The sequence below is a fragment of the Phodopus roborovskii genome, unplaced genomic scaffold, assembly GCF_943737965.1.
Source record: "Phodopus roborovskii unplaced genomic scaffold, PHOROB, whole genome shotgun sequence".
Classification (NCBI taxonomy): domain Eukaryota; kingdom Metazoa; phylum Chordata; class Mammalia; order Rodentia; family Cricetidae; genus Phodopus; species Phodopus roborovskii.
The window spans coordinates 12318789-12345331 of NW_026126424.1; the positions used below are offsets into that span (position 1 = coordinate 12318789).

At 33.6% G+C, this 26543-nt stretch overlaps 1 protein-coding gene across 4 annotated transcripts in view; it reads left to right on the top strand.

Annotated features, from left to right (window-relative positions):
- Positions 1-26543, top strand: part of Ptbp2 (polypyrimidine tract binding protein 2) — a 68154-nt gene that overhangs the window by 23090 nt on the left and 18521 nt on the right. For all 4 annotated transcript variants that reach the window (XM_051185594.1, XM_051185596.1, XM_051185593.1 and 1 more), the window contains exons 4-8: positions 3771-3943; positions 4871-5014; positions 14837-15001; positions 15088-15198; positions 22327-22522. In XM_051185594.1, the coding sequence (XP_051041551.1) occupies positions 3771-3943; positions 4871-5014; positions 14837-15001; positions 15088-15198; positions 22327-22522 (789 nt within the window). The remainder of the gene's footprint in view (positions 1-3770; positions 3944-4870; positions 5015-14836; positions 15002-15087; positions 15199-22326; positions 22523-26543) is intronic.

The window sequence follows — 26543 nt, forward strand, 5'->3', positions numbered from 1 at the left end:
GATTTTGATAACGAATGAATTATAAAGCCAAAATATCACTGTTTGGCTTAAAGACAAGTAGGCTGGTCAGTAGACCACAATATAGAGAATTCAAAAGTAAGTGCACAATTTGTGGGCAGCTGATATTTGTAGGAGGTACAAAATCTTATAGGAAATAAGAGATTTTTTTTTTTTGTCTTCCCATTCAGCTCAACGGGATATTTAGATTTATGTATTAAGTCTTCTGATATAGGTGAAAATGAACTCCAAGTGTACTACTGGTATTGTAAATGTAACTCTGAAAGTTATAAAAATGTTTAGAAGAAAAAATAGGTAAAAATTTTGTAGGTAATGACTCAAAAAGTCTACCTGAAAAACAAAAGAATTAAACATGCCATGTCTGCTCTTCCAAGACACTTAAAGTAAAAATATATGCCATGTGGTAGCCAAACATTTTATGCAGATTTTAACTATAGAAATTAATATTGAGATCGTATATAAATTACAAATTGTGCAAACTTTTAACAGTGATTTGATGAACAACCCAGTTTTAGAAATAATACTTGAACAGATTAGGTAAAAATGATAATTACACAACATGTAGTATTAAAGTGTAAGAATTTTGGTAACCATGAAGTTGTAATGTAAAGTTCTAAAACTGCTTTAGGAAATAATTTTACAAGTTCTCTTTTAAATGTTTTTAATTTATTCTTCAAAAATTTAATATATTTTGTATTTTGATCATATCTGTTCACCTTCCCTTCTGCTCTATTGCCCTTTACCCTGTCACTCTTTCCAACTTAGTTTATCTCCTTTTTTGTTGTTATTAACAACCCTATTAGTGCTCTCCACATTAACTTGGCTCTGTGGCCATCCTCTGGGGGCATTGGCAGTTTGCCAGCAGACGTCTCCAAAGAAAAGTGACTCTTAACGACTTCAGCAGCCATCCATCATGAGCAACTTGTGCCTCCTCCCATGCCATGTTAGAATTTTGACTGGCTTAGTCTTGTGCAGGTAACCACAGCTGCTGTGAATTAATGTGTGCATCAGCCTTGGTTATATGCAGAAGTCTGTATTTCACAGCTTTCGTCCTCATTCATCAGCTCTTGTCTTTCTGCCTGTGCTTCTACACACACTGAGCCTTGGATAGGGGAAGGTTAATAAGATGATTATTCCACTACTAAGCATTAATTAGTACTTTGATCAGCTGTGAGTCTGCTACACTCTGCAGCTTCTCTGACCAGATTTGAGAGCAACACAAATCTGTGGGTATGAAATAATATTAGAAAGTACTTGGATAACTTGACTATTTAGCAAAACAACAGTAGTAAGTTTGCCCCAGGGCCTATGGTCTATTTCATTATAGGCTTTTGACCAGGTCTAGGTAACAGACATAGAATTCCTCCTGTAGAGCAGGCTTCTGAGAAGCAAAAAGTAGATGGTTATTGCTATGGCTGTCGTGCTATATTGCATCCGTGGGCAGCCACATCTTTCTAAACAGACCTATATTGTATGCAGGATCTATTGCTAGATGATGGGAACTTGAAGGATATGGTTGAGAGTTGGATGGAGGAGAGTACTGAAAGATGATTGGAAATTTTGGGGTCAGGTACAAGGTGCAAGGGGAAACTCCTGAAACTACAAGGATGACTCCAGCTAACACTCCTAGTATCAATAGTGGATATGTAGCCTGAACTGGCCATCTCCTGTGATCATATTGGTGACTCATCAGTCATCATCTCTGATGACTACCCTAGTTGTTTGCAGTAATGGATGGAAACAGATATAAATACCTACAGCCAAACATTAGATTGAGCTTGGAGAAAACTGCTGAAGAGAGGGAGGAAGGATTGTAGGAACCAGAGGGGCCGAGGACACCACAAGAAAACCCACAGAAACAACTAACCTGGCTCATAGGAACTCACGGAGTCTGGACCAACAACCATGTAGCCCAACCATGTAGGGGTAGCCTACATGGGACCACTACATATATGTGACAGTTGGATAGCTTGGTCTACTTGTGGGACTCAAAAACCATGGGAGCAGGGGCTGTCCTTAAGGCTTTGGCTGGCTCTTGGGAACATATTCCTCATATTGAATTGCCTTACCCCACCTAAATTCAGGGGGGGGGGTCTTACTACAACTTGATATGCTGTTCTTTGTTGATACCCATAGAGGCCTGCCTCTTTGTGAACAGAAAAAGAGGAGTAGTATATTGGGGCTGGGGGAGGGAAGGGAAGGAAAGGAAAGGATGGGAGGAGAGGAAGGAGGGGAAACTGGTCAGGATGTAAATAAAATAATTAAATGAAAAGGAGATAGTAGTCAGTCAGTGGTGGTTCCTAAAGGCTGGTCTAAAAAAGTGATAGACTCAGAGATGAAGATGTGTATTTATTTCATTTTTTTGTCATTTTTTTAACCAAAGTGTTTTGTTCTAATGTAAAGGTAATTTCTAGTGAATTGTGGAGATCTTAAGAATATTTTGAACAAACAACAGTTTTAGATAGGCAATTTTAAGGAAGATAATTAAAACAGAAGCCAGAGCAACATGATTCTTTCTTTCTTCCTTCCTTCCTTTCCTTCCTTCCTTCCTTCCTTCCTTCCTTCCTTCCTTCTTTCTTTCTTTCTTATTTTACATGTCGATCCCAATTCCCCCTCCCTCCCTCCCTTCCTCCCTCCCTCCTGAGCAACATGATTCTTTCACAGGGTCCAGCATGAGATTATTCTGTTTACTCATTAAGATGTTGATGTTAGATTGAAATAGGAAACAGATTTTGAATTAAGAGAAGTGTTTGAGTAGAAATAGTTTTAAACTATTATTTGTTTGGGTTTTTAAAATAGAAGCTGTCCTTAAAGTGCCAGGACTGAGTAATATATGATATGTACAGTTAGAGACTCTGGGCCTCCCAGGAAGCTCACTCAGCAGGTAAAGGCATTGGCTGCCAACCTAGTACCCTGCATGGGATTCCTGGGGCCCACGTGATGCAGACATTGACTCAGGCAAGTTGTCCTCTGACTTCATATGTATACCGTGGCATCATAAAGTATTTAATTTTATTTTAAAATGCATCTATGACTTTATTAGCATGTGTAATGGTTTTTTCATGTCTGTTGCAGTCTTAGAAATATACTTGTATCTAGGAAATTACGACTTGTCAGATATAGAAATGCCTTACAAACAATTCTATATGAAATATGATCTATAGTTATCTATAATTAGAGAGTTTGTCTTTTTTGGTGAAACTTTGTAGTGAAGGCAGATTTATTTATTGAAATGAATACTGCCTGTCTACTTAATGATTCAGAAGTGTGTACTTTTACTTCATTATGTTGTTGTTTCATTCTGTTTTACTATTTGTTCTTAGTAAACTCTTATTGTGCCCAATACAAATTAAACCTTACCATATGCTTATAACATGGGAAGAAAAAACATCTGTAGAGCTTATTCTAGCTGTTTATAGATATAGAGTGGAGGCTTTGGAACATACCTCTCTTGGCTAAGGGGAGCTGCTGTATCTGTTACTTTGAAAAGAGAATTAAATGGTAATATACTTGTGTACTTTAGTCATTGGACAATTTCTGTATGAAATTGAATTTTAGTGGTTTTTCTGATTACTTATTTTCTCTAAATAGTCAGTGCACATGGCTTAATGGTAATTTTAATTGGTGATTCAATAGTTTTTCCATATTTACTCACCTATGTTTTAAGGTTATTTTTAACTTTTCATAAAAATCAGGAACATCCGTATATTTTTGTCATACTAAAATATAAAGTATTTCTGAATATCTTTCAGCCAATGGTAATGATAGTAAGAAGTTTAAAGGAGAAGATAAAATGGATGGGGCGCCCTCTCGTGTTCTTCATATTCGAAAGTTACCTGGTGAAGTGACTGAAACAGAAGTCATTGCTTTAGGTTTACCTTTTGGTAAGGTGACTAACATCCTTATGCTCAAAGGAAAAAACCAGGTACAGTTCTACAAACATTGCTAGCATGTTAAATCTTGACTAAATAGAATGAGAATTATCTGTCACCTAATGAGAGGATTAATTTTCTGACAGAAGGTCTTTTTTTTTTTTTAATTTATTTAATAGTAGAACGAGGGGACTATTAGTATCTGTTGCTTATCTGGTAGCATTAATAGAACTCAGTTGTAAATTTTGGATACTTGTTCATTAAATGTAACAGTAGCTGTAGGATCCAGATGTATTAAACGTGACATTTTGTTTTAAAATATTTAATGATTCTTTTTAGAAGAGTTTATGAAACTTAATATTCTCTAAAATAAAGCAAATGTTATAATTATTCTGGCTATTTAAAATTTTTCCTCTTGTATTTTTCAAATGAAACCGCTAAGGTAGTAATAATAAAATTTTGGTTCTAGAAAATATTTATGTTCTCTAGTTTTTGTTAAGAAACAGATTTAGGGGGTGTGATAAATTGTAGACGCAATACAGAAGTAATTTGTTCTCAAAGGGTATTGCTTGAATTAACTCTAATTGTATGTTTAAAATTAAAATATTTCTAAGATAATTTTGTTCAGATTGTGTTTGTGTGTGGATAGATGTCTGTGAGTGGAGGTACCTATAGATGCCAAAGATGTCACATCCTCAGAAACTGTAGTTTAAGGCATTTGTGTGGCATGGTATGTGGATGTCAGGGTTGGGTCTTCTAGAAAAGCAACAAACGCTCTTTAAGAGCCACCTCTTCCAGTCCTTCAGACACATACTAAATTCTCATTATTAGAACACTGAAATGTAAATTGAGGGTGATATTCTAGGTAATGTTTAACTAGATGACTGGTTATATAGATACTTGAATTTGAGTTAAAATTTGTAATTTTTGTTTTAAAATTAAGTTTATTTATTTATTTATTTTTGAAAACTCACTTTCAGGCATTTTTGGAACTGGCCACAGAGGAAGCAGCTATTACTATGGTTAATTACTATTCTGCTGTGACACCTCATCTTCGTAACCAACCGATTTACATCCAATACTCCAATCACAAAGAACTAAAGACAGATAATACATTAAACCAAGTAAGTATGTATAGTTACATAAATAATATTGCTGATAGTATCTTAAGAATCTCATAAATAGTATATATTAATAGAAAATAGTTTCTATATGTGTTTTCTTGTCTTTAAAATACCGTACTGTATGTTTGTACATATTAAGTATTCATTTACAAAAATTCTTGGCTTTCTGATAACTCATTTTCATGGTCTAAATGTTAATTTTACTATTTAAACACTTGTTTCAGATTAAAGTTTTTAATGTGGAAACTAGGGCTAAGATTTAGTTGAATATGTATTGATGATTAATAAGGATCAGGAGAAACAAATAGGCTGAATAGATGTTTATTCAGGGAGAAATAACTTACAATATAGATGAACACCAACAGGTTCCTGGTCCCAAGGATGCCTCTGGATGTACCCCTGTCCCCGTACTGTAAGCAAGAGAGCTCTTCAAGCCCCCTCCTCAACCTTAGTTCCCCCAGGTCACAACTGGCCCTGTCTCCACCCCTAATGGGTGTGGTCTATGCCACAGGTGTGGACAAGGTGGATATCTCACTACAAACATGTTTGAGGTTCTGGGTTTAATTTAGTCCCTAGTTCAAGCAACCAAAGGAGCAAACACAGGCAAATGTCTGTAGTCTCAACTAGAGCTAGAAGTTAGGTGCAAGAAGGGAGCCAGAGAGGTTGGAAAGGGAGACTGTTGATGAGTTATTAGTATAAAGTTTTACTACTCTGTTGGTTAAACTTAAGTTAGGAAATGCAGTGTCTCTGATTCTTGGTATTCTTTCATTATCAAAGTTCCCCCCACCCCCAAGGACATGTTATTTCCTTGAGAAAAACTAAGAATGAATACTGTATAAATGTTGGCTTTTGAAAATATGGTATAGAAGATATTTAAAATAAATGCTAAAATAGATAAGGTTGCTGTTATGGTCTAAGAACTTTTATTTTCTTTAATGTAGTGCTTTTAAAGCTTCCTGTATATATTTACTTTATCAAGATATTGATGTATCTGCCTATTTGTTACAACAAAAACTTTCATTTCTTGTACGTTTTCCTAACTTTGTGAAAAGTGACTTGAAATTATTTTTAATAGCTTATGAAAAATGAGCTGTAAAACTTGGGCTAACAAACCATAATTTGTTTTAATTTGTAAAAGATTTCATTGAATCAATGAAGTTAGGAAGGGTGCCAAAAGAACTATTCTGTACCTTTTATTGAGTTTTTTTTTTTTTTTTTTTTTTTTTTTTTTTTGGCGTTTGTTTAATTATCAATTGGCAAATCTTGAATGGATGTATTTTTGGAGTACAATGTGATGTTTTTCTGTTTGTCCTTTGTGGGTAATCAGGTGATACAAATTCTCTACCACCTAAAATACTTAATTTCTTTATGGTTAGAATGTTTAAAATATTTTGAAATATACAAGTAGCTGTAGTTTTCATAGTTTGCCATTGATCACTCCGACCTACCCTAACCAAAAGAGTATCCATCCTTCAAGGATCATTTCTGGTACTGGAAGTCAGTCTTCTTGCTACTTTTATGAGCTTGATGATTTGAGATTATCTCTGTGAGATCATGTACTGCATGTCTTTTTGTGTTCCATTTTATTACACTTAGTAAGCTGTTTCCTTAAGATACTTATCCCAGTTCTTAAAATTTTATTATTATTTATTTATTTTTTGGTTTTTTTGAGACAGGGTTTCTCTGTATTGTTTTTGAGCCTGTCCTGGAACTAGCTCTAGACCAGGTTGGCATCAAATTCACAAAGATTTACCTGCCTCTGTCTCCTGTGTGCTGGGATTAAAGGCTTGTGCCACTAACACCCTGATCTCAGTTTCATTACTTTAATTTTTGAGATTATGAACATGTTATCATTCATTCTATGTAGTGAATTATATACAAAGTCTTAAACATTGTAATTGAGCACTCATTATCATTGGGATATGTTGTCCATCTTGAGTTTTAGAAGATTGAAAAGAAAGAAATAATAAGAAAGGGAATAAAAATAGGGAGTCTCTAGATACATAATTTTAAATAGTGATGGTTACTTAAAGCTCCAAAAGGGGACTTTTGAATAATGAACTTCAAAGTGGTTAGGGAATAAATTACTTAATATTGTCTATTTGGTTACATATAAGAAGGAATGTTCAAATTAAGTCAGGTTTTTAATTTTTAAAAGTTGTTTAAGTGGCTTTTTTTGGGGGGGGTGTTTATACTTTGTTGTTGGGCACAGAAAGAACATTGCAGTTCTTTCAAGATTTTAAGTACAGTTTAAAATAACTTAGCACAGTTTGAGTGGTCTCTCCTTTAGTTTTTATCTTTTAGTTTATCTTGTTCTTATTCTCTCTCCTTCCTTGCTCTTCATTTTTATTCATAGTTGAGAATGCACAATTAGAATTCTGTTAGACTCATGTGATTTCCCCCCAGATTGTCTATACTTTTCTGCTAATCTGTGAACCTGCCAGTTGCTGCTCTAATACCTGTTGTTTTTGCCAGTATAACTCCCAGCTTGCTGTGTGTTCAACGTGTCCTGTCCTTTCTGTGCTTGGTTTAGATAAAGGCACAGAACAGAAAGTGTTTCTGTCTCCTTCCTTGTGGACATCTATTTGCCTACACTTCTATCTCAAAAATCCTCTAACTGGATGAGATTTCTCTTGCCTGAAGTCTTTTGCTGCCATTTTACTCTCACCTCTTTGTGGAATGTTGATAAGGCCAATCTGGGATATATATTAAAGGCTTGTCTATAAACAAATAGACAAAACACCTAATAGCAGATGTTGGAGTTAAATGCAAGGAAGCTTGAATGTTCATTCATGTATAGGTGACCAGAATGTAAATAGGTAGAATCATTTTTGAAAGTTGAAATAGCTGAAGTTGAGCACATGTATGTTTTGTACTCCATATTTTCTGCTTCTAATTATGTGGTTGTGAAAACATTGGAATAAAAATACATGCAAAGAAAATTCAAGAAGCACCCATTACATTGTAGTAGCCCAAAGCTGTAAATGACCCAGATGTGCAACAGTAAAAGAAGTTGCTGTGTATCCACTTAGTGGCATATTCATGGCCATAAAAGAATGAACAAGCTCTGTGTATCTGCAAAGCATAAGTGTACATCATAAAATGGTTTTTTTTTTTTTTTTTTTTTTGAAAGAAACCAGCTCTAAGTAGAATGGTTTTTGTTCTGTTTTATTTTTTGTGGAATGTGATATTAGTTCAGACAAGTCCTATTTTTGGTATTTACTGAGGTCTCTCATAGCATTTGCTTCCTTTTCTTTGGTATGTGTAATTTTTGAAACTGTCATATAAAATCTAGATTGGCACACTAACTGTTCTTCATGTATTATATGTGAAGTCATTTGTTACTACTATGAGAGATCACAGTTGTTTAGCTGAAAGAGATGGTTAACGATAAATAAGCAAGCATATAATTAATGGAAAAGGTATATATATTAAATATGCTTTTATAGAGATTTTTGTCTCTGAGAACATAGCTACAGTCCGAATTCATGAGGGATTAGTACAGGAAAGGAAACTTAGGTAACAAAGTTGCAGGAAAAGCTTCCTCTTCTGTATTTACTGAAATTTAATGCTGTGATCTTATGAGTCTTGGTATTAAAAGACATTTAAATTTGCAACAGACTTTAGTTGTAGTATTTAATTGTGGATAAATGTGTGAGGAAATAAATGATGGTCTTAAGCTCTCTTTTATTTTTCTATAGTAGTACTGTCAAGTAGTTATGGGCTTATAACGCTGAATTTCATTTGAGCTCCTTGTACTGATATATGCATTTACAGTTAAGATTATTAATTAGCATTAAATGGTATTTATTTAGATATACATGCTGACTTTTTGAGGATTGAGCTTCACCATCCCTGGATTTTTTTTTTTTTTCTTTACTCTCATAAGCATATTAATTCTTTTGAATTTTTCTTTTATCACTTAGTTGTGTTTATCTGCAAATAAAGATTTGTCAAATCATGATGATAACATGGAAGTTAAATACTGGTATATTTTGCAGTATTAATGGTGTATTATTTACTGTAAAATACACTGAAAATATTATTCACAGTATATCTGGAAACTTTTTTGAAAGTTGAATTAGAGATTACATCAGTTTATTTTTATTATTAATTTTAAAAATCCATCTATTTTATATCTGAGCAGCAGCCTTCTCCCATCCTCCCCTCCCAGTTCCTTCCCACCATTCCACACCCCGCTCTCCCTCTTCTTCCCCCACTCTCCAATTCCATTGTGTTAAATCTCCATCCAGGAAAGGTCAGGTCTCCTGTAACTATCAATAAAACATGGCATAGCAAAGTACTAAGCACTGGTACATTTTTTAAAGCTGGCAAGGTGACCCAGGATGAGGAATAGGGTCCCAAAAAGCTAATCAAAGAGTTTTGGATAGTTCCTATTCCAGCTGTTAGTAGTACAACAAGAAGACAAAGCTACACAACTATAACATATGCATGGTGCCTAGGTCAGTTCCATGCTCCATAGTTGTCCCTTAAGACTTTTTGATCCCCTATGAGGCCAGGTTAGTGGATTTTGTGTGCCTTCCCATGGTGTTCTTGACCCCTCAGGATCCTACAATCCTTTCTCCTCTTTCTCTATAAGTAAGATTCCTGACTGCCTAATGCTTGACTATGGGTGTCTTCATCTGCCTCCATCAGTTGCTGGATGGCCTTTCTCTGATGACAATTGGGCCACGCACCAATATTCTCATGGGAGACAGCCGGTTCAGGCTACTTGTTCACTATTGTTAGGAGTTAAAGCTTGGGTCCTCTACTTACTCTCCTGGGAGATTCCTCTGTGCCAATCTTCCATGTGGCCCTGAAATACACTCCCCTAACAGTCCCCCCACAACCCTCCCCCCCCTTGTGCCTTTCCCAAACCTGATCACTCATTTTTTTCCCCCACCTACCCTTATTTCCCCTTCTCAGGGAGATCTGGGTGTCCCCATGAACCTTAATTGTTACCTAGTCTCTCTGGGTGTGTGGATTGTAGCATAGTAAGCCTTTATTTTATAGGTAATATCCACTTATGAGTAAATATATACTATGTTTGCCCTGGGTTTCCTTACTCGGGATTATTTTTCTTATTCTACCCATTTGCCTTCAAATTTCCTGATGTCCTTGTTTTTAACAGCTGAGTACTTTATCTATTTCTCAGTTGAGGAACATCTAGGTTGTTTTCAGGTTCTGGCTATTAGAAATAAAGGTGCTATGAACATAACTGAGCAAGTGTCCTTTTGCTATGATTGAGCATCTCTGGATATATGCCCAAAAGTGGTAAAGCTGGGTCGTGTGGTAGGTAATTTTACCGTTTTCAGAGAAACTACCACACTGACTTCCAAAGTGGCTATACAAGCTTGTACTCCCAAGAGCAATGTAGTATTCCCCTTGCTCCACATCCTCTCTGCATGACCTGTTGCTTGTGATTTTTTTTTTAATCGTAGCCATTCTGACAGGTATAAGATGGAATCTCAGGAGTCATTTTTATTTGCATTTCCCTGATGGCTAGGGTTGTTGAATATCTCCTTATGTGTTTCACAGCCATTTGAGATTCTTCAGTTGAGAATTTTATTTAGAATAGTGCCTCATTTTTTTAATTGGATTATTTGGTTTGTTGATAAGTAGTTACCTAGTTACCTAGTTTCTTTCTTTCTCTCTCTTTTTTTTTTTTTTTTTTTTTTTGTGCCTCTGTAATCACCCCTAAGTTCACAGGCACCTGACTGAATCAACGCCCAACCCTGTATAAAAGCTCGAAGCACATGAACTAATAACAATTACTCACTGCTGGGTCAACATTTACAGACACATTTGGACTGCATATCAGACAATTTTATGGGCAAATGCTATTTTGAGCGTTTCCCAAATTCCCAAATTGCATGTGAAGCGTCTCGAGGGCAAACATGTGACCTTTCCAGCTTGCAACTTTCAGACATAAATCTGAAGCTTTCCCAAGATGAAAATTAGATACCTAGTTTCTTGAGTTCTTTATATATTTTGATAATCATTCCTTTGTCAGATGTGGGGTTGGTGAAGATCTTTTTCCATTCTGTAGGTTGCCATTTTGCCCAATTGATTGTATCCTTTGCCTTGAAATAGAAACTTCAGTTTCATGAGTTCCCATTTATTATCAGTCTTAGTGCCTATGCTATTGGTGTTCTATTAAAAAAGTTTTCTCAAAAAGTTGTGTCCTATGCCAATGCCTTCGAGCATATTTCCCACTTTCTCTTCTTTTGGGTTCAGTGTAACTGAATTTATGTTGAGGCCTTTGATCCACTTGGACTTGAGTTTTGTGCAGGGTGCTAAATATGGATCAATTTGTATTCTACTACATGCTGACATCCACTTAGAACTTTCCTTTTTCCCTATTGTATTATTTTTGCTTCCTTGTAGAAAATCAGGTGTCCATAGGTTTGGGGATTTATATCTGGGTCTTTGATTCAGTTCCATTGTCTGATTTTACCCAGTACCATGTGGTTTTTGTTACTACAGCTTATAATAGAGCTTGAAATTAAGTGTGGTGATCTTTTATTATCCAGGAATATTTTAGCTGTACTTGTTGTTTATTTTTCCATATGAGGTTGAATATTGTTTTTTCAAGGTTTGTGAAGAATTTTATCGGGATTTTGATGAGGGTTGCTTTTGGTAAGATTGCTATTTTTACTATGTTAATCCCATGATCCATGAATATGGGAGAGCTTTCCATCTTCTGATATCTCCTTTAAATTTCTTTTCTTCAAAGAATTGCAGTTCTTGTCATACAAGTTTTTTACTTGCTTGATTAGAGCTAAACCATGATATTTCATATTATTTAAAGCTTTTGTGTAAAGGGTGTTGATTCTCTGGTTTCTTTTTAAACCTGTTTATCATATGTGTATAGAAAGGCTACTGATGTTATTTATTTATTTAGGATGTAATCTTGTATCCAGACTCTTGACTAAAGATGTTTATCAACAGGAGTTCCCTGATAAGAGTTTTTGGTGTTGCTTATGTATACTATTCTGTCATCTGTGAATAATGATACTTTGACTTCTTCCTTTCCAGTTTGTAACCCCTTCATCACCTTTAGTTGCCTTATTGGTCTAGCTATAACTTTGAGTACTATATTGAATTGGTGGAAATGAAGAGAGTGGGCAGCCTTGTCTTGTTCCTGATTTTAGTGGAATTGCTTTGAGTTTTCTCTGTTTGATGTTGGCTATAGCTTTGATATAAATTGTCTTCATTATGTTTAGGTGTGTCTCTGGTATCCTTTCTGTCGCTAAGACTTTTATTATAAAGGGGTGTTGGGTTATGTCAAAGGCTTTTTCAGTATTAAGATCCTGTGGTGTTTTTCATTTTGTTTGTTTTCCTCTCAGTTTGTTTATATGGTAGATTACAATGACAGGTTTTCATATGTTGAAGCATCCCTGCATCTCTGGGATAAACCTGCTTGGATATAGTGGATAATCTTTTTGATATATTCTTGGGTTTGGTTTGCTAGTGTTTTATTGAGTATTTTTGCATCTATGTTAATGAATGAAATTGGTCTGTAATTCTCTTTCTTTGTTGGGTCTTTGTGTGGTTTTGGTATCAGGGTGACTAACCTCATAAATATAATATGATAATGTTTCTTCTTCTATTTTGTGGAATAATTTGGAGAGTATTGGTATTAGCCCTTTGAAAGTCTGGTAGAATTCTGTGCTATAAAACATCTGTGTCCCCTAGGAGGTGTTTTTTTGTTTTTGTTTTTTATTTTTTTTATTTGTTTTTTTGTTTTTTTGGTTTGGGGGACTTTTAATAACTGCTTCTATTTCCTTAGGTGTTATTGGTGTATTTAAATTGTTTCTCTGATAGTGATTTAACTTAGATAAGTGATATCTGTAAAGAATATTGTTCTTTTTTTTTATTTTCGAATTTTGTGGAGTATAGATTTTTGAGGTATGACTTAATGATTCTCTATTTCCTCAGAATCTGTTGTTGTATTCCCCTCTTTTATTTCTGGTATTGTTATTTTGGATATTCTTTCTCTGGCTTGTAGTTAGTTTGGATAACGGTTATTTATTTCATTGATTTTTCTTGAAGAACCAATTTTCTGTTTTATTGATTCTTTGTATTGTTATCTTTGTTTCTATTTCATTGATTTCAGCCCTCAGTTTCAATATATCCTGCAGTCTACTCCTCTGTGATGTGTCTGCTTCTTCTTTCTCCAGAGCTTTCTGGTGTGCTGTTCAGTATGAGATCATTCCAAATTCTTCACGAAGGAACTTAGTTCTATGAACTTTCCTCTTAGCACCACTTTCATTGTGTTCTATAAGTTTGGGTATGCTGTGCATTCATTTTCACTGAATTTTAGGAAGTCTTTAAGTTTTTTCTTTCTTTCTTGACCCAGGGATAACTCAGTAGAAAGTTGTTGAATTTCCGTGAATCTGTAGACTTTCTGTTGTTGAAATCCAGCTTTAATCCCTGGTTGTCTGATAAGATACAGGGAATTATTTCATTTTTTTTTTTTTTTTCTATCTGTTGTGGCTGAGTGTGTGGTCAATTTTGGAGAAGGTTCCATGTGGTGCTGAGAAGAAGGTATATTTTGTGTTTGGGTGACATTCTGTAGGTATCTGTTAAGTCCATTTGAATCATAATGTTTGTTGTCATTTCACAGTTTAGTCTGGATTACCTGTCCATTGGTGAGAATGGGATGTTAAATTCTCCCACTATTATGGTGTAGGGTTTTATGTGTAATTTAAGCTTTAGTAATGTTTCTTTGGCAAATGTAGGTGTCCTTATATTTGAGGCATAGATGTTCAGAATTGAGACATAATTTTGTTAGATTTTTCCTTTGATGAATATGAAATGCCCTCTTTTGGACTAATTTTAGTTTGAACTCTATTTTGTTAGATATTAGGATAGCTATACCAGCTTGCTTCTTAGGTCCATTTGATTGGAAAATCTATTTCCAACCCTTTATTCTAAGGTAATCTCTATCTTTGATGTTGAGGTGTGTTTCTTGTATACAGTAGAATGTTGGATCTTGTTTTCAAACCTAATCTATTAGACTGTGTCTTTATTGATGAATTGAGTCCATTAATGTTGAGGGATATTAGTGGCCAATTATTGTTATTCCTGTTACTTTTTTGTTATTGATTGTGGCATTTAGGATGATTTTAGGTATAGGTATTGATTCCTGTTTGTCATTGCTAGATGGGTGTTTTGTTCCTTTGCTTCTCTTTTCTCTCTGGTCTTCTGACCAAGAGATCAGGTGAGTAGCATGTTTCCAGATTCAGTTTCAGATGCAGTAGGGTGTCCCCACCCTATATATATAAAATATTATTATTTTTTTTTTTTTGGTGATATGGGTCCCTAGATCCTGCTTGGCCTCTGGTAAGGACAAAGTCTTCTTCCAAAGTTATGGACCAGGAGGCCAGACATGGAGGCCAGACTGGGATAGTATAAGTAAGAAAAAAAAAAAAAAAAAAAAAAAAAAAAAACCACTTATTTTTAATCCCCAGTGTCTAATTGCTAAGATTATATTAGAAGTAATGAGTTAATGATAACTTTTGTGAAAGATCCCTTTCCTACAGTGTACCTGTTTCATAGAGTGAATAATAGAAATTAAGGTATTATAATTCTGTGAGTTTCTGTTTGAATGTTTTCTGGTTGTAAGTAAATATCCAGGTACATCATATTTTTTCAAAAAAAAAATGGCAGTGCCTCTCTGTGTCAACATTGGTGTCAAAGTGTTTAGGTATCTGTTTTGAAACAAAGGTAATACAATAATTGAACTACAAAGAGACAGTACAAAATGTAACAGGAAATAATGGCTGAGCTACTAAACTCCTTTTCTGTCAATTTCAGCGTGCTCAAGCAGTTCTTCAAGCTGTGACAGCTGTCCAGACAGCAAATACACCTCTTAGTGGCACCACAGTCAGTGAGAGTGCAGTGACTCCAGCCCAGAGTCCAGTGCTTAGAATAATTATTGACAATATGTACTATCCTGTAACACTTGATGTCCTTCACCAAGTAAGTGTGATGTAATATGCATACTTGCTTATAAGTTTAAGAAGTAATATATTGGTAATAATGCCTTGATTTAAATGTTTTCACAGATATTTTCTAAGTTTGGTGCTGTATTGAAGATAATCACATTCACAAAAAATAACCAGTTTCAGGCTTTGCTCCAGTATGGTGATCCAGTAAATGCCCAACAAGCAAAACTAGTAAGTGTGAGCCTTTTGGAATAGTGATGTTTCTCATTGACATTTAGTATTAATTTAACTTAGAATTTATTTTTAAGAATAACTGTAACTGTAGTCATCTGTACCGTAGGCTTCTGTCATGTATTTGTTCAATTTGTTACAACACGTTCTGATCCTGGTAAGCTGCTGGAATTGTATTGTGTGTGCACATAGTTTATGTACTTTCTGATAGGAGTTTGACAGTAACTTTTCAAGGTAGTTTGGTTCAGATATTTCAGTATAGATGTAGTGCATGTATTTTGATCAGCTCTAGTTACATTGTATCTTACAGTTATTAAAGAATTAAGACTTTTTAGATTCATAATCTATATTTTAGTCATCATTTCTAAAATCAATTTTAGATACAGAAGGTAAGACACTATAGACAAGTAAAGTTACCTCGTCATACCACTGAAAACTCATAAAAATATTTTTCTGAATGCCTAAATGTTTCTGTATAATTTATTCAATTCTTTGTTTACTTCTTTTGTCACATTATCTCACTTAATTATTAAACCTATTAAACCTATTAAACTTTTAACTTCATATTGACTTATGAAAATGTTTAATTCTGTGTTTATTGTTTAACTTTTGCTGTATGATCTTATTTAATTATTAAATCATTAACTATTCATACTGACTTGAATGTGACAAAAATACCAAGTTAATTCTTTATTTTAATCTCAAACTATTTTTTTACTTTTATTTTCATACTAATCATGTTCTCTGCTACTTCATTGATTTCTTCAGATCAAGATTATCCATGTGAAAGTTGAACCAGTTTTTTATTGTTTGCAATTCCTTTTACCTACAGTATCAGATATGACCAGTAAGAAAATACTTCAGATCGCAAAAATGCTATACTAGTAATAATGTCATAATTGTAATATAGCATCTTTTCTCTTTTTTAATATAAAACAGTGTTAAGATTTAAAGAGGTTATATTTATCAGCTTTTCAGTCTTGACCTACTTGTTCTCAGGTTATGTAATCTTATTTCACTATGCTTTTTTCAGATACCAATGTTACCTATTAAAATTCTTTCATGCCCCAAATTATTCTTCACATGCCTTGCATCTCAACTTTGGAAAGTTTTTATATTTATCGAGTTACCAATAACTAATGTGGTATGAAATTACACTATTGGAAATGATTAGAAACTGATTTTGATGGCATTTTCCCCAATGTCAAATGCATTTGTAAATGGTATACATTTTCTTGATGTGTATTATATGTTTGTTTGTGTCTGTGTGTATCACCTAGTTACCTAATCCAGAGGAAATATTGACAAAGGATCAGTGAACTGGAGTTTAATTAGAATTTGTGCTACATTTATTATGGAGAAAATAGCTGTTTTGTGTATCTGAAGTAATCTACATTTAACACTTAATATTATGTTAAAGAACCACAATTATATATATATGTGTATATATATATATATATTCATATATATACACACATATACATATATATATATATATGTACTTTTGTGCAGATAAACATCTGACAATACACATTTGTGATTATTTACATATGTTCACTAAAGTTTTCTGTATAGAAGATAGAAGTCTAAAATGATAAATTTAAGAGTGGTACACTTTTTTTTTTTTTTTTTAATCTTTTTGAGACAGGGCTTCTCTGTGTAGCCTTGGCTATCCTGGAACTTATTCTGTAGACCAGGCGGCTCAAATTCACAGAGACCCACCTGCTTCTTCCTCCCAAGTGCTGGAATTAAAGATGTGTGCAACCATTTGCAGCAGAGTAATATACTTTTTTTAAGTTCATACTGCGGTAGCTGAACCTATTAGAGAAGGAAAGGGGTATTCACTTTCCACACTTATTTACCCTATTTTCTTGCCATATTAATGACATGGGAAACCTTTTGGTCAGCATTCTTCATGCCAAAAAGAATGTACCTAGAGAATATTAAATACTATCATATCATCTGACAATTGAAAATGCTATATATGTTTTGTTAGTGTGGTCAGAAAGTAGTCATTCTTGGAGAAATCTTCACATTCTTTAGTCAGTAGTACTCTGTTTTACATAGCATCAAAGAATACACACTTACTGTCTCCTCACTCTCATTTGTCAGAAAGTTTTTAAAACATCAGATGGGAATTCTAGTAGTTTCTAGCAAAATGTGATACTTGCATCTCTTTCAAATAAAAGTCATATTTTATCACCTGTCTAAAACCAGAAAAGAACAGATTCATAGATCTCATTCTTTACTACCATGGGCTGTATTAGTAATAATGACATAATTGTTTTATCTACTTTCATTTTTTTCCGTTTCAACTTCTTGTCATCAGGATTTCAAATAGATCTTGCTGATTCTGCTGCTCTACATGTCTCTCCATCCCTGTCTTTTGTCCCAGTTTTCATTTATAGTCAGAGTTCTTAAGAAAACAGTTGCTTATGTCTTTTCTGTCCCCCCTCATTTTTCTGTCTACCTTCAGTCGGTTTCATTCCTGTTTACCTAAACTATCCTAAAGTGTTAGCAGTAGACGTTAGAGTAGTTCAGTTTCAGTAGTGATTTTCAATCTTTATCTTGTTTAACCTGTAGGGAATACTTGATTCTGTGAACCCCACTTTCTCAGTTTTCTGTTTTTTGGGTCTCTGGCACTTTTTACGTAGATTTCTCCAGCTGTCTTTTTCCCTTTCCACACCCTACGTCTGTTTGGCAGACTTGTCACACAGCTTAGTGCTTATTTCTCTAACACAGACCTTTGCTAAAAGACCCAGACTAGAAATCTAGCCAAACTTAGAATGTTCTGTGCAATTTCTGATTCCTAGTATTTCCTGTGTCTCATAGCATAAGATGCCAATATTGTTCTCATTAAGAAGCCAGGAAACTTGGAGTTATTATTTTTTCCTGCCATCCTATTTCTAGATATGAAGTCTTATTCCCAAACTCCTGTTCAGTGTGTCCTTCAACTAGTTTCCAACCTAGTTTAATCAGGTATTATTCAAAATACTATCATCTGTATTTTTTTTTAACTTATGTCAATGTGCAAAGTCACATATTTGTAGCTTTAGTTCGTCTGATGCTGATAGAATGTTTTATGTGTTTAAAACAAGTAATGCTGTATATTTTCTTTCTAGTTTTAATTTTACATATTGCCTTCATTATATTATTTTTTTATTTGTATATAATGTATTTTAATCATATGCACACATTCTTATCCTTTCTTATTCTACCATTCCTGTTGATCCTTTCCCTATTCCATATTAATCCCCTTTCTATTTCATGCCAATCTGCAATGTGCATGCATGCTTGTGTGTGTGTGCGTGTGCACTTACGTGTCATGTGTGAATATCATTAGGTTCACTGACAGGAGTGTGTGTGAAGGGTTACTTACAGGAGCAGGGTAACTTAACAGATGTCTTCATTGAGACTTAGAATCCCAGAGGGGTAGAGTCGAGTCCCTGACCATCACGGCAGGGAGCATGCAGCAGTTGAGGCATGGTGCTGGGGCAGTAGCTGAAGCTCACACCTGATCTGTGAGCACAAAGCCGGGAGTTAGCTGGGATGGCATGTGCTTTTAAAACCCCTTTCAACACTTTCCACCATTTGGGAAGCAAGTGTTCAAAGGTGAAGCTATGAGGGCCATTCTCATTCAGACCACCACCAGGGGCAATGTACCAGTACCTATGCCTCTTCCTAGTAATCATAAGTGCATGTAGATTCTCACTGCTTTCTTTCTATCTCAGAGTCTGTGGTATTCTGCTAAAACCCACCAGTCAAGATCTTATGCTGTTCCCAATATTTTTCCACAGACTACATGATCTCAATTTAGTCAGATTACTTACATTCCTAATGTCTTTTAGTGAATACCTTCTATCTTTAGGGTAAATTTCTTTAGTCATTAGTATGGCTTAGGACATACTAAGCAATTGACTGCTTGTTTCTCAAGTCTCAGGCCCTCCTTTTTCATCTGTTAGACTTTAAATACTGTGCAGATGTGCATTCTTTGATCTTGGAGGCTTACAACCACTTAGTACGTTTCTCTTTGTCTTTTATACCACTTCAGCTGGAATTTTATTTTGTTTAAACCAAATTCCTGCTTAGTAATTTCTTCATGGAGAATTCTTTTCATAATTACTTTGAATTAGATTCTATCTTTATAATTATTTCTTAGAGTACTGTTTTTCTGTTAGTATGAGTGGATACTCTGCCTACTTTTTCTTTGCTGCATTTATTGAGCATTGCTATTTAAGATGATAAACTGAAGCCATAACAACAAACCTAATTATCATAAAGTAAATGGTCTAAATAATTTTGTAAGAAAACTCATGTAGTGTCCTGGGAAAGCAAAGATACTCTTTCCATTGACTTTCTAATAATATTTTTAAAACTGGAATGAACAAAAATAATTGATGCTTGTAAATACCCTAGTTTTAAATAACAAGATATGTGATAGAACCTACTTTTTACTTGGGTTTTTAGAGGTTGATTTTTGCAGCTAAGTTACAACATAAGTGTATAACAACTGTCTTTTTGTTTTTATTAGAAATAGCTTATCATGAACATGTAGATAACTAGATAATGGTGCTATGTCTTCTAGAATTTTTTACATACTTGTGGGTGACTTTTCAGCTTTTAGTAAAATAGCAGTAAAACTGAGATGGTTGTAGCACCAAGATCATATCCCTCAGTCCTTCTTACAAAGTACTCACTGTATTATGCAGATGTTTTGAGAGGCCTAATATGATCATACTTTACAGGCAGTTTATTTAAACTTGCTTAATACCAGTCTAGAATGAATCAATTTAAAGAATTGTGTAATCTATTAGTGTATTGTTGCAGATAGTTCATTTGAACTACTTACTGTTAAAAGTCCAATTTTATATTTTTTATGAGTAACTTTTTTTTCTCGCTTGCTAACAACTGGTCATAAACTATTCAGAGAACTTGGAGTGAACTTAGAACATCCCTAAAGTGTCCGCTATGCCCAACAATCTCTCACTAAAACAAGTTACATACAAATAGTGTGCATGGAAGTGTCTGCATATTTCATTGTACTGTTGCTACTATATATTCTGTTTTAACATTTTAACTTCATTTTGAGGTTTGTGTTCTAAAATTTTTAATTTCCTTGGCAAATTTTTCCTGATTATTTTGGCTTAGTGTCTAAACTTTTATTGAAAGTAGGAACACTTGAAAAATCTTTGCTTGCTACACATAATCTTTGAGCTTTAACTACCAGTAATCTTTGCTCAAGCCAGATCATTCCATTCTGATGGCTGCACCACAGGACGGGTTTGTGTATCACTTCTTTCTTGGGATTGTATATACAGCTCGAAGTGAGGCTTGTATAATTTTTTAACATGAATTTTCTTTTTTCCTTATTTATAGTCAACTTACTTCAAGTACCTTTTGAAAAGTGTCTGGATTCTTGTTTTGCTCTCCTTTGTCCCACACAATTATAATTTAAATTCTTCCTGAGTGTTTTTCCAACTCTTACCAGTCTGTATGTAATTGTGTATCTTTCACCTGCATACAGATGTTTTTTAAAAGTTAAAGTTGAAAATCTCAATAGTTTCTGTAGGATATTATACAATTGCTACATTGACTGTGGATAACATGGAACTCTACCTTAATATTGCTTTAATTTAAAGTAATGGTAATTCCTATTAGTACTATTAGCATTAACCTAAAGATGGTGATTCAGGCCAGCTCTTTTAAGATGATATTTTCACTTTTAGTAATAATCAAATAGTTATTATGCTCTCTGATAATAGTGAAATGTTTGCCTAGGAGTAAAATATTGCTACTCATCCACTGATAAATATTTGCAACACTGATCTTAACAGTGCCATTCAGACTAAATAGAAATCACTAATTCTGTCACACGTATGTCTGGCTCACATTCTCCCTACAAAATGCCTTAATTCACTGTAAACAAATATCTGTATTTAGTGTGTTATTTGCCTCCACGGGAGGATGTTGGATTATTTTACATTAAATTGTTGATAAAGTTGATGTATTTGGTGTCTACTTTTAATGTGATATAGATTATTGTATGTGATGATTTGCTTGATACAAATGTAATTTGTCATATGTATGAAGTACCTTTAAGTTAGTTTTCACCAGCATTGTGATCTCTGATGATCAATTTTTTACCGCTTCTCAGCTCAGTCAATAGTTGTAAATTTTTTTGTAGATTGAGGGGAAAAGGTTATTATACCAGAGAATAAGATTATTTTAATGTTTTGAATAAATTCCAAGCTTTATATACTTCCTACCTATTATCTATAGAAATATACTTTTTCATTAACAACACATTTTCATTCTTCTAATGAAAATTAATTCATTGTTCCCATTTGTAGTTTGTTACTACTTGTTAGTCTAGAAATGATTGATAGATGACAGCAACAAATCATAATTATAATAGTAACAGTTAATAATTAATGGTAAACTTTCACGTGTCATCCATTATTTAATCCTAACAACGACCCTGTAAGGAAGCTTGGTGGCCTTTATTTCTATTTTCTATTTTACTATAGTGATACTTGGGTTAAATAGTGGTTATAGGGTGATGTAATTAAGTCTAGGCTTGTAACTCTACACTTGATGACCTTTTTATTCCAGAATTTCCTGGAATGACATTTGCCTTTTTAATTTCATCAAGATATTCTGACTCAGTTCATACAGTCCATCTTAAGGAAGAACTTATTTTTACTTCATTTCATGGGAATTGTTACAAGTCGTGGGGCTGCATATATTTGGTATGAGGCAACTTCATACAGTGTGGCATCCAGTACTAGTTGTATCAACTCATATTAGTATCATCCTGAATAAAATATGTGTATAATATAGTGTTCAAACAAGTAAATACTGTTATGGTTGACTGTATGTGTGATTATTACCAGTAGGGCATTTTTTTTAAAGCTATTTAACACCTTCTCATTTTATTAGGAAGTGTTAGCATTGATGATGTATTTTAGAGTTAAGTAGCATTTCCTATTTAATGAAAACAGTGAATGGTAGAAACTGACAAACTTAGGACAGAAGTAGCATGACTTGATGTATAAAATTTTAATTCTTTTCCTGTTGTTGCTAATTTTCAAATTTAAAATGGCTGATACATTTTATTCACTTTCACAGGCCCTAGATGGTCAAAATATTTATAATGCTTGCTGTACCTTAAGGATTGATTTTTCCAAACTTGTGAATTTGAATGTAAAATACAACAATGATAAAAGTAGGGATTATACACGACCTGATCTTCCATCTGGAGATGGCCAGCCTGCATTAGACCCAGCTATTGCCGCAGCATTTGCCAAGGAGACATCCCTTTTAGGTATGATTTTTACTGTCTATACCACCTTTCTTCCATTGTTCAGTGGGAAAGTACCTGATAACTGCTGTAAGTATAATTAATCTTATATATTAAACCTTAATAAATTATGTTCATATGTTAGGAGTTTTTTTGTCTGTTCAGAAGGTTATATGAATCCCATTACAAGGAACTCTTTAACTGGCTAAGTATAACTAAAAGTATATTCATTGTATCCCCATGCAACTCTCCTAAAACAAAAGAAAACCTGGAGTAAAAAAGAATTTTAAGTTGATTAAAATATGTGTGCTTCAGATTTGATGTCTAGGCCTAAGGCCCTTATGTTTACTTCTTAGGGCTAATTTGATTGCTTTGGCAATGTGCACAATCAGCAAAGTATTAACACAGATAAAAATATGAGTGTGGAGTACATGGCATTCTTTAAAGCACAATGTACCATAAATCTTGAAAAATTATAATTGAGGATTTTTCTATAAAATGTGTATTGCTCTTCCTTTGGACTTCATTATTTGTGTATTACCTTGCCCTACAATTGATTTGTGCCACTTATGTTAAACAGTATAAAAATGAGCAGCTGATAGACTGAAGATTGTAGAAAATATTGTTAAGTTACACTAAACAAACTGACTTATAGTGTCAGAGTTTAATAGTTTTCTTGAATTTGATGTGTTTTGGGTATTTTTATTTGGGTATTTGTAGTGCTGTCTTTATTTTTATTTATGTATGGATGTTTTTCCTGCATTTATGTTTGTATACCATATGTATGCAATGCCTGTAAAAGCCATCAGATGCTCTAGAACTGGAGTTTACAGACAGTTGTTAGCTGCCATGTCTTCTGTAAGAGCAACAACTGCTCTTAACCGCTGGGCCATGTCTATCCCCAGCAAATACTATCTTTAAGTCAGGATTATTATCTAGAAGAAGCCAAGGTTGATGGTTGAGAAAGGAGAACCCTGTTAAAAATTTAGTTATGGTCCATCATTTTAAAAAACAGATGAGTATTGATTATACTTACTATAGATATGTAACTATCATGTCCACTTCCAAATATGTAAAATGATTGTATATATGTGAAATTAGTCTAATGCTATTTTATTTGAAGTCAATTCTAATGACTACACAAAAGCTGACCCTTAGCTTTTGGTGTCTCTAGCACAACCACTGCTGCTTGTTGTGGCTGAAATAGTAGTACATGCTTTAAGTTGCTAGTAGTGTAGCATCTTAGCTAGTAGCATCGTATTTGCTATGTGGGTGTGGTTGAAGCCTTATTAATTCATAGCATAATGATAAGGTCAAGATTGAGACGATAATAAAAGCTTTTGCTTTTAACCCTTTACTTGACAGATCTTGTACAAAAGGGGAAAAAAAAAAGACCTACCATTTCTTTAAAGAAATTGTGGGTAAAATACCAAAAAAAAAAAAAAAAAAAAAAAAAAAGACTTCCATTGAAACATTGTTTATATATAACATGTAACATGATAGGATTCTAAGAAGCTATGTGTATGTTTGAATCTTGAATGGAAGCATGTTTTAAAGTCATTTGGAATTTTCTGTGGAATGCATAACTTGTGTAACTTTTTAGTGATCTGAAGGATTTGGTGACAAAAGTTATTATTCATACTAAAATCTTTCATAAAATGAATCTAGGAGATAGCTCAATTGGTAAGTGCTTTCTGTGTTAGCATGAGGTGCAAAGTTTGAATCACAAGTCCCTTTGTAAGAAGCCTGCACAATGATGACCATGTTTAACTTCAAGGTGTAGAAAAGTGGGCAGAAAGAGAGGGAGACCATTAGCCAGCCTAATTGGTGAGTTCCAGGTTTAGTGTGAGGGATTAAACTTGCTTTTCTAAATCTCTCATCTTTCACTTGTTTTTTTCTACATTTTTAAGTGGGCTTTTTACTCTAACAATACTCAAATGCTATTTAAAACTCTAGTAATAGACTCTATAAGGTATGATATTCATAAGAAATAACAATCATATATTTTGTTCTGTCTTCTATTAAGTATGTTTTTGATACAAAATTAAAGCCATTTATAGCTTTTGTGTTTTACTGTAATTTCCATTTAACTTCCAACTTTTAAATGGAAATTAAAATTTTAATAATTTATTATAATGGGTGTATATATATATATATATATATATATTGGTTACTTTGGGTTTGTTTTTTTTTTTAACAGCTGTAGAAAATTGACTCTTTGAATGTGAACATTCAAATATATTTTTTATTAAAAGTGTTACATTATTAAGACTATTCCTAGAACTATTGATAAAAACATTATTATTGATAGTTTTAAATTTTTCTTCCTTGAAGGTATGTATTAATTTGAAATAATATTTTAAATGGTTGAAGAAGACTATTTTTGCCTTGTTAGTATAGCTTTCTTGGTTAAGACAATGTTACTGTGTAACCCAGAGTTGCTGGAAATGTGCTCCACTCCTTGGTTGGCTCTGCACTCTGGAGTTGTCTGCTTTAGCTTCACTGGTGTTGAGATTACTGGTTTGCTCCATTACACCTGGCTCCATTTCTTTACTTAAAAGCATATTCATTTACTACGGCAGTGTCTTGATCATTGTAAACTAGTTTGCAATTTTAAAAATAACTGGTATTTATAGCTTTTCAGTCATCCAGAGTCTGAGGTGGTGTGTTAGGTAGTTCTTCAAAGTATAGACTAGAGACTTAGTTTCTTTAGGGTTTGAGCTGAGTCCTCAGCTGGTTTTAGAGCTGTTACCTTTCAGAAATACCACTGAGGAAATACTTATTCTCACTGGTTTTTTAAAAAAGTGTTCAATGCCTTATTAACTTTCTGAAGCAAAATCTTGATCTTGCTTTAATTCCTATTGCAGTCTTTGAGGTGATGAGATTATAGGTATATGCTATTTGTCTAACTCAGTGCTATGTTATTCTTTCCATACACTGTACATTAGTGATGCCAATGCCTTTTGAAACAGTAACTGTCTTTTCTCTCATCTTTGCCTCTTAGGATATTTAACCAGGTTACTTCAGAATATAACCAAAGTAATAGTGACAAGATTCCTTTCTTAGCCAGTCTTTTTCAGGCAGAACTTCAGAAATAATTGCTACAATATTCCTTTCCTTAAAAGATTATATATAATTAAATATTCTGCCAAATATTTGGGGGTTTACTTTTCAGCTTTATGTTTAGTTGTTTAAAATCAATAATTCATATTTCATTTTAAATAATAATTATTTCTAAACTATCACTTATAACACTGTTTTCCATACCTCTTTTACTAGGAATCACATTATTTTCCAAAATGTAATTGAGAAGAGACAGTACTTTGTAGTTAGGTAGAAATATAACATCTGAATTTGTAATTATAAGCTTGGTAGTCCTTTTATTTACTTGCATACTCTATTCCAGAGAATGAGGTAATCAAAAATTGATTATAAATTAAGACATTATAATAGTCAATTTGTCAAAGTAAATGTTAGTGTGTTAGGAGATAGATAGCTATAGAATATTGCTGGAAATATTTTTTTCATGATCGTATTGTTACTTAAAAGTATTAGAGTAACTAGTTCATCAAAAGAATAGAGCTTTTTGATACAGTTCCAGTGGAATAAAATAACACCCTTTCTTAGAATGACAAACTAGCAGAGATTGAACTCCTTGCGTAGTGTACTTACTGGCTGTTGAAATCCCCACTAAAAATCAATGGGGATAGGTGTAAGGCATTCATAGACTTTTTAATATCTCCAAATATTTTAATGATGCAAGAGTTGAAAATTCACTACTATTGGAAATTTTTATATACTAAATTTTAGAGTTTAGTAGTTACTTATGATGTCCTCATAAACACATCCTTCACAACAATTGCAATGTATTTTAATATTATTTATTTCTCATAGTTTACCGTGGCATAATTCTATTGATGAAATATAACTTTATCATTAAGCTCTGCTTACTGTGTTTCTCCCTTTTTATGTGTAATCCTAAAATTACCAAGTAAGCTTATTTCAAAACTTTAAAGCTTTTCCTATTGTTGCTTTTGAAGGGATT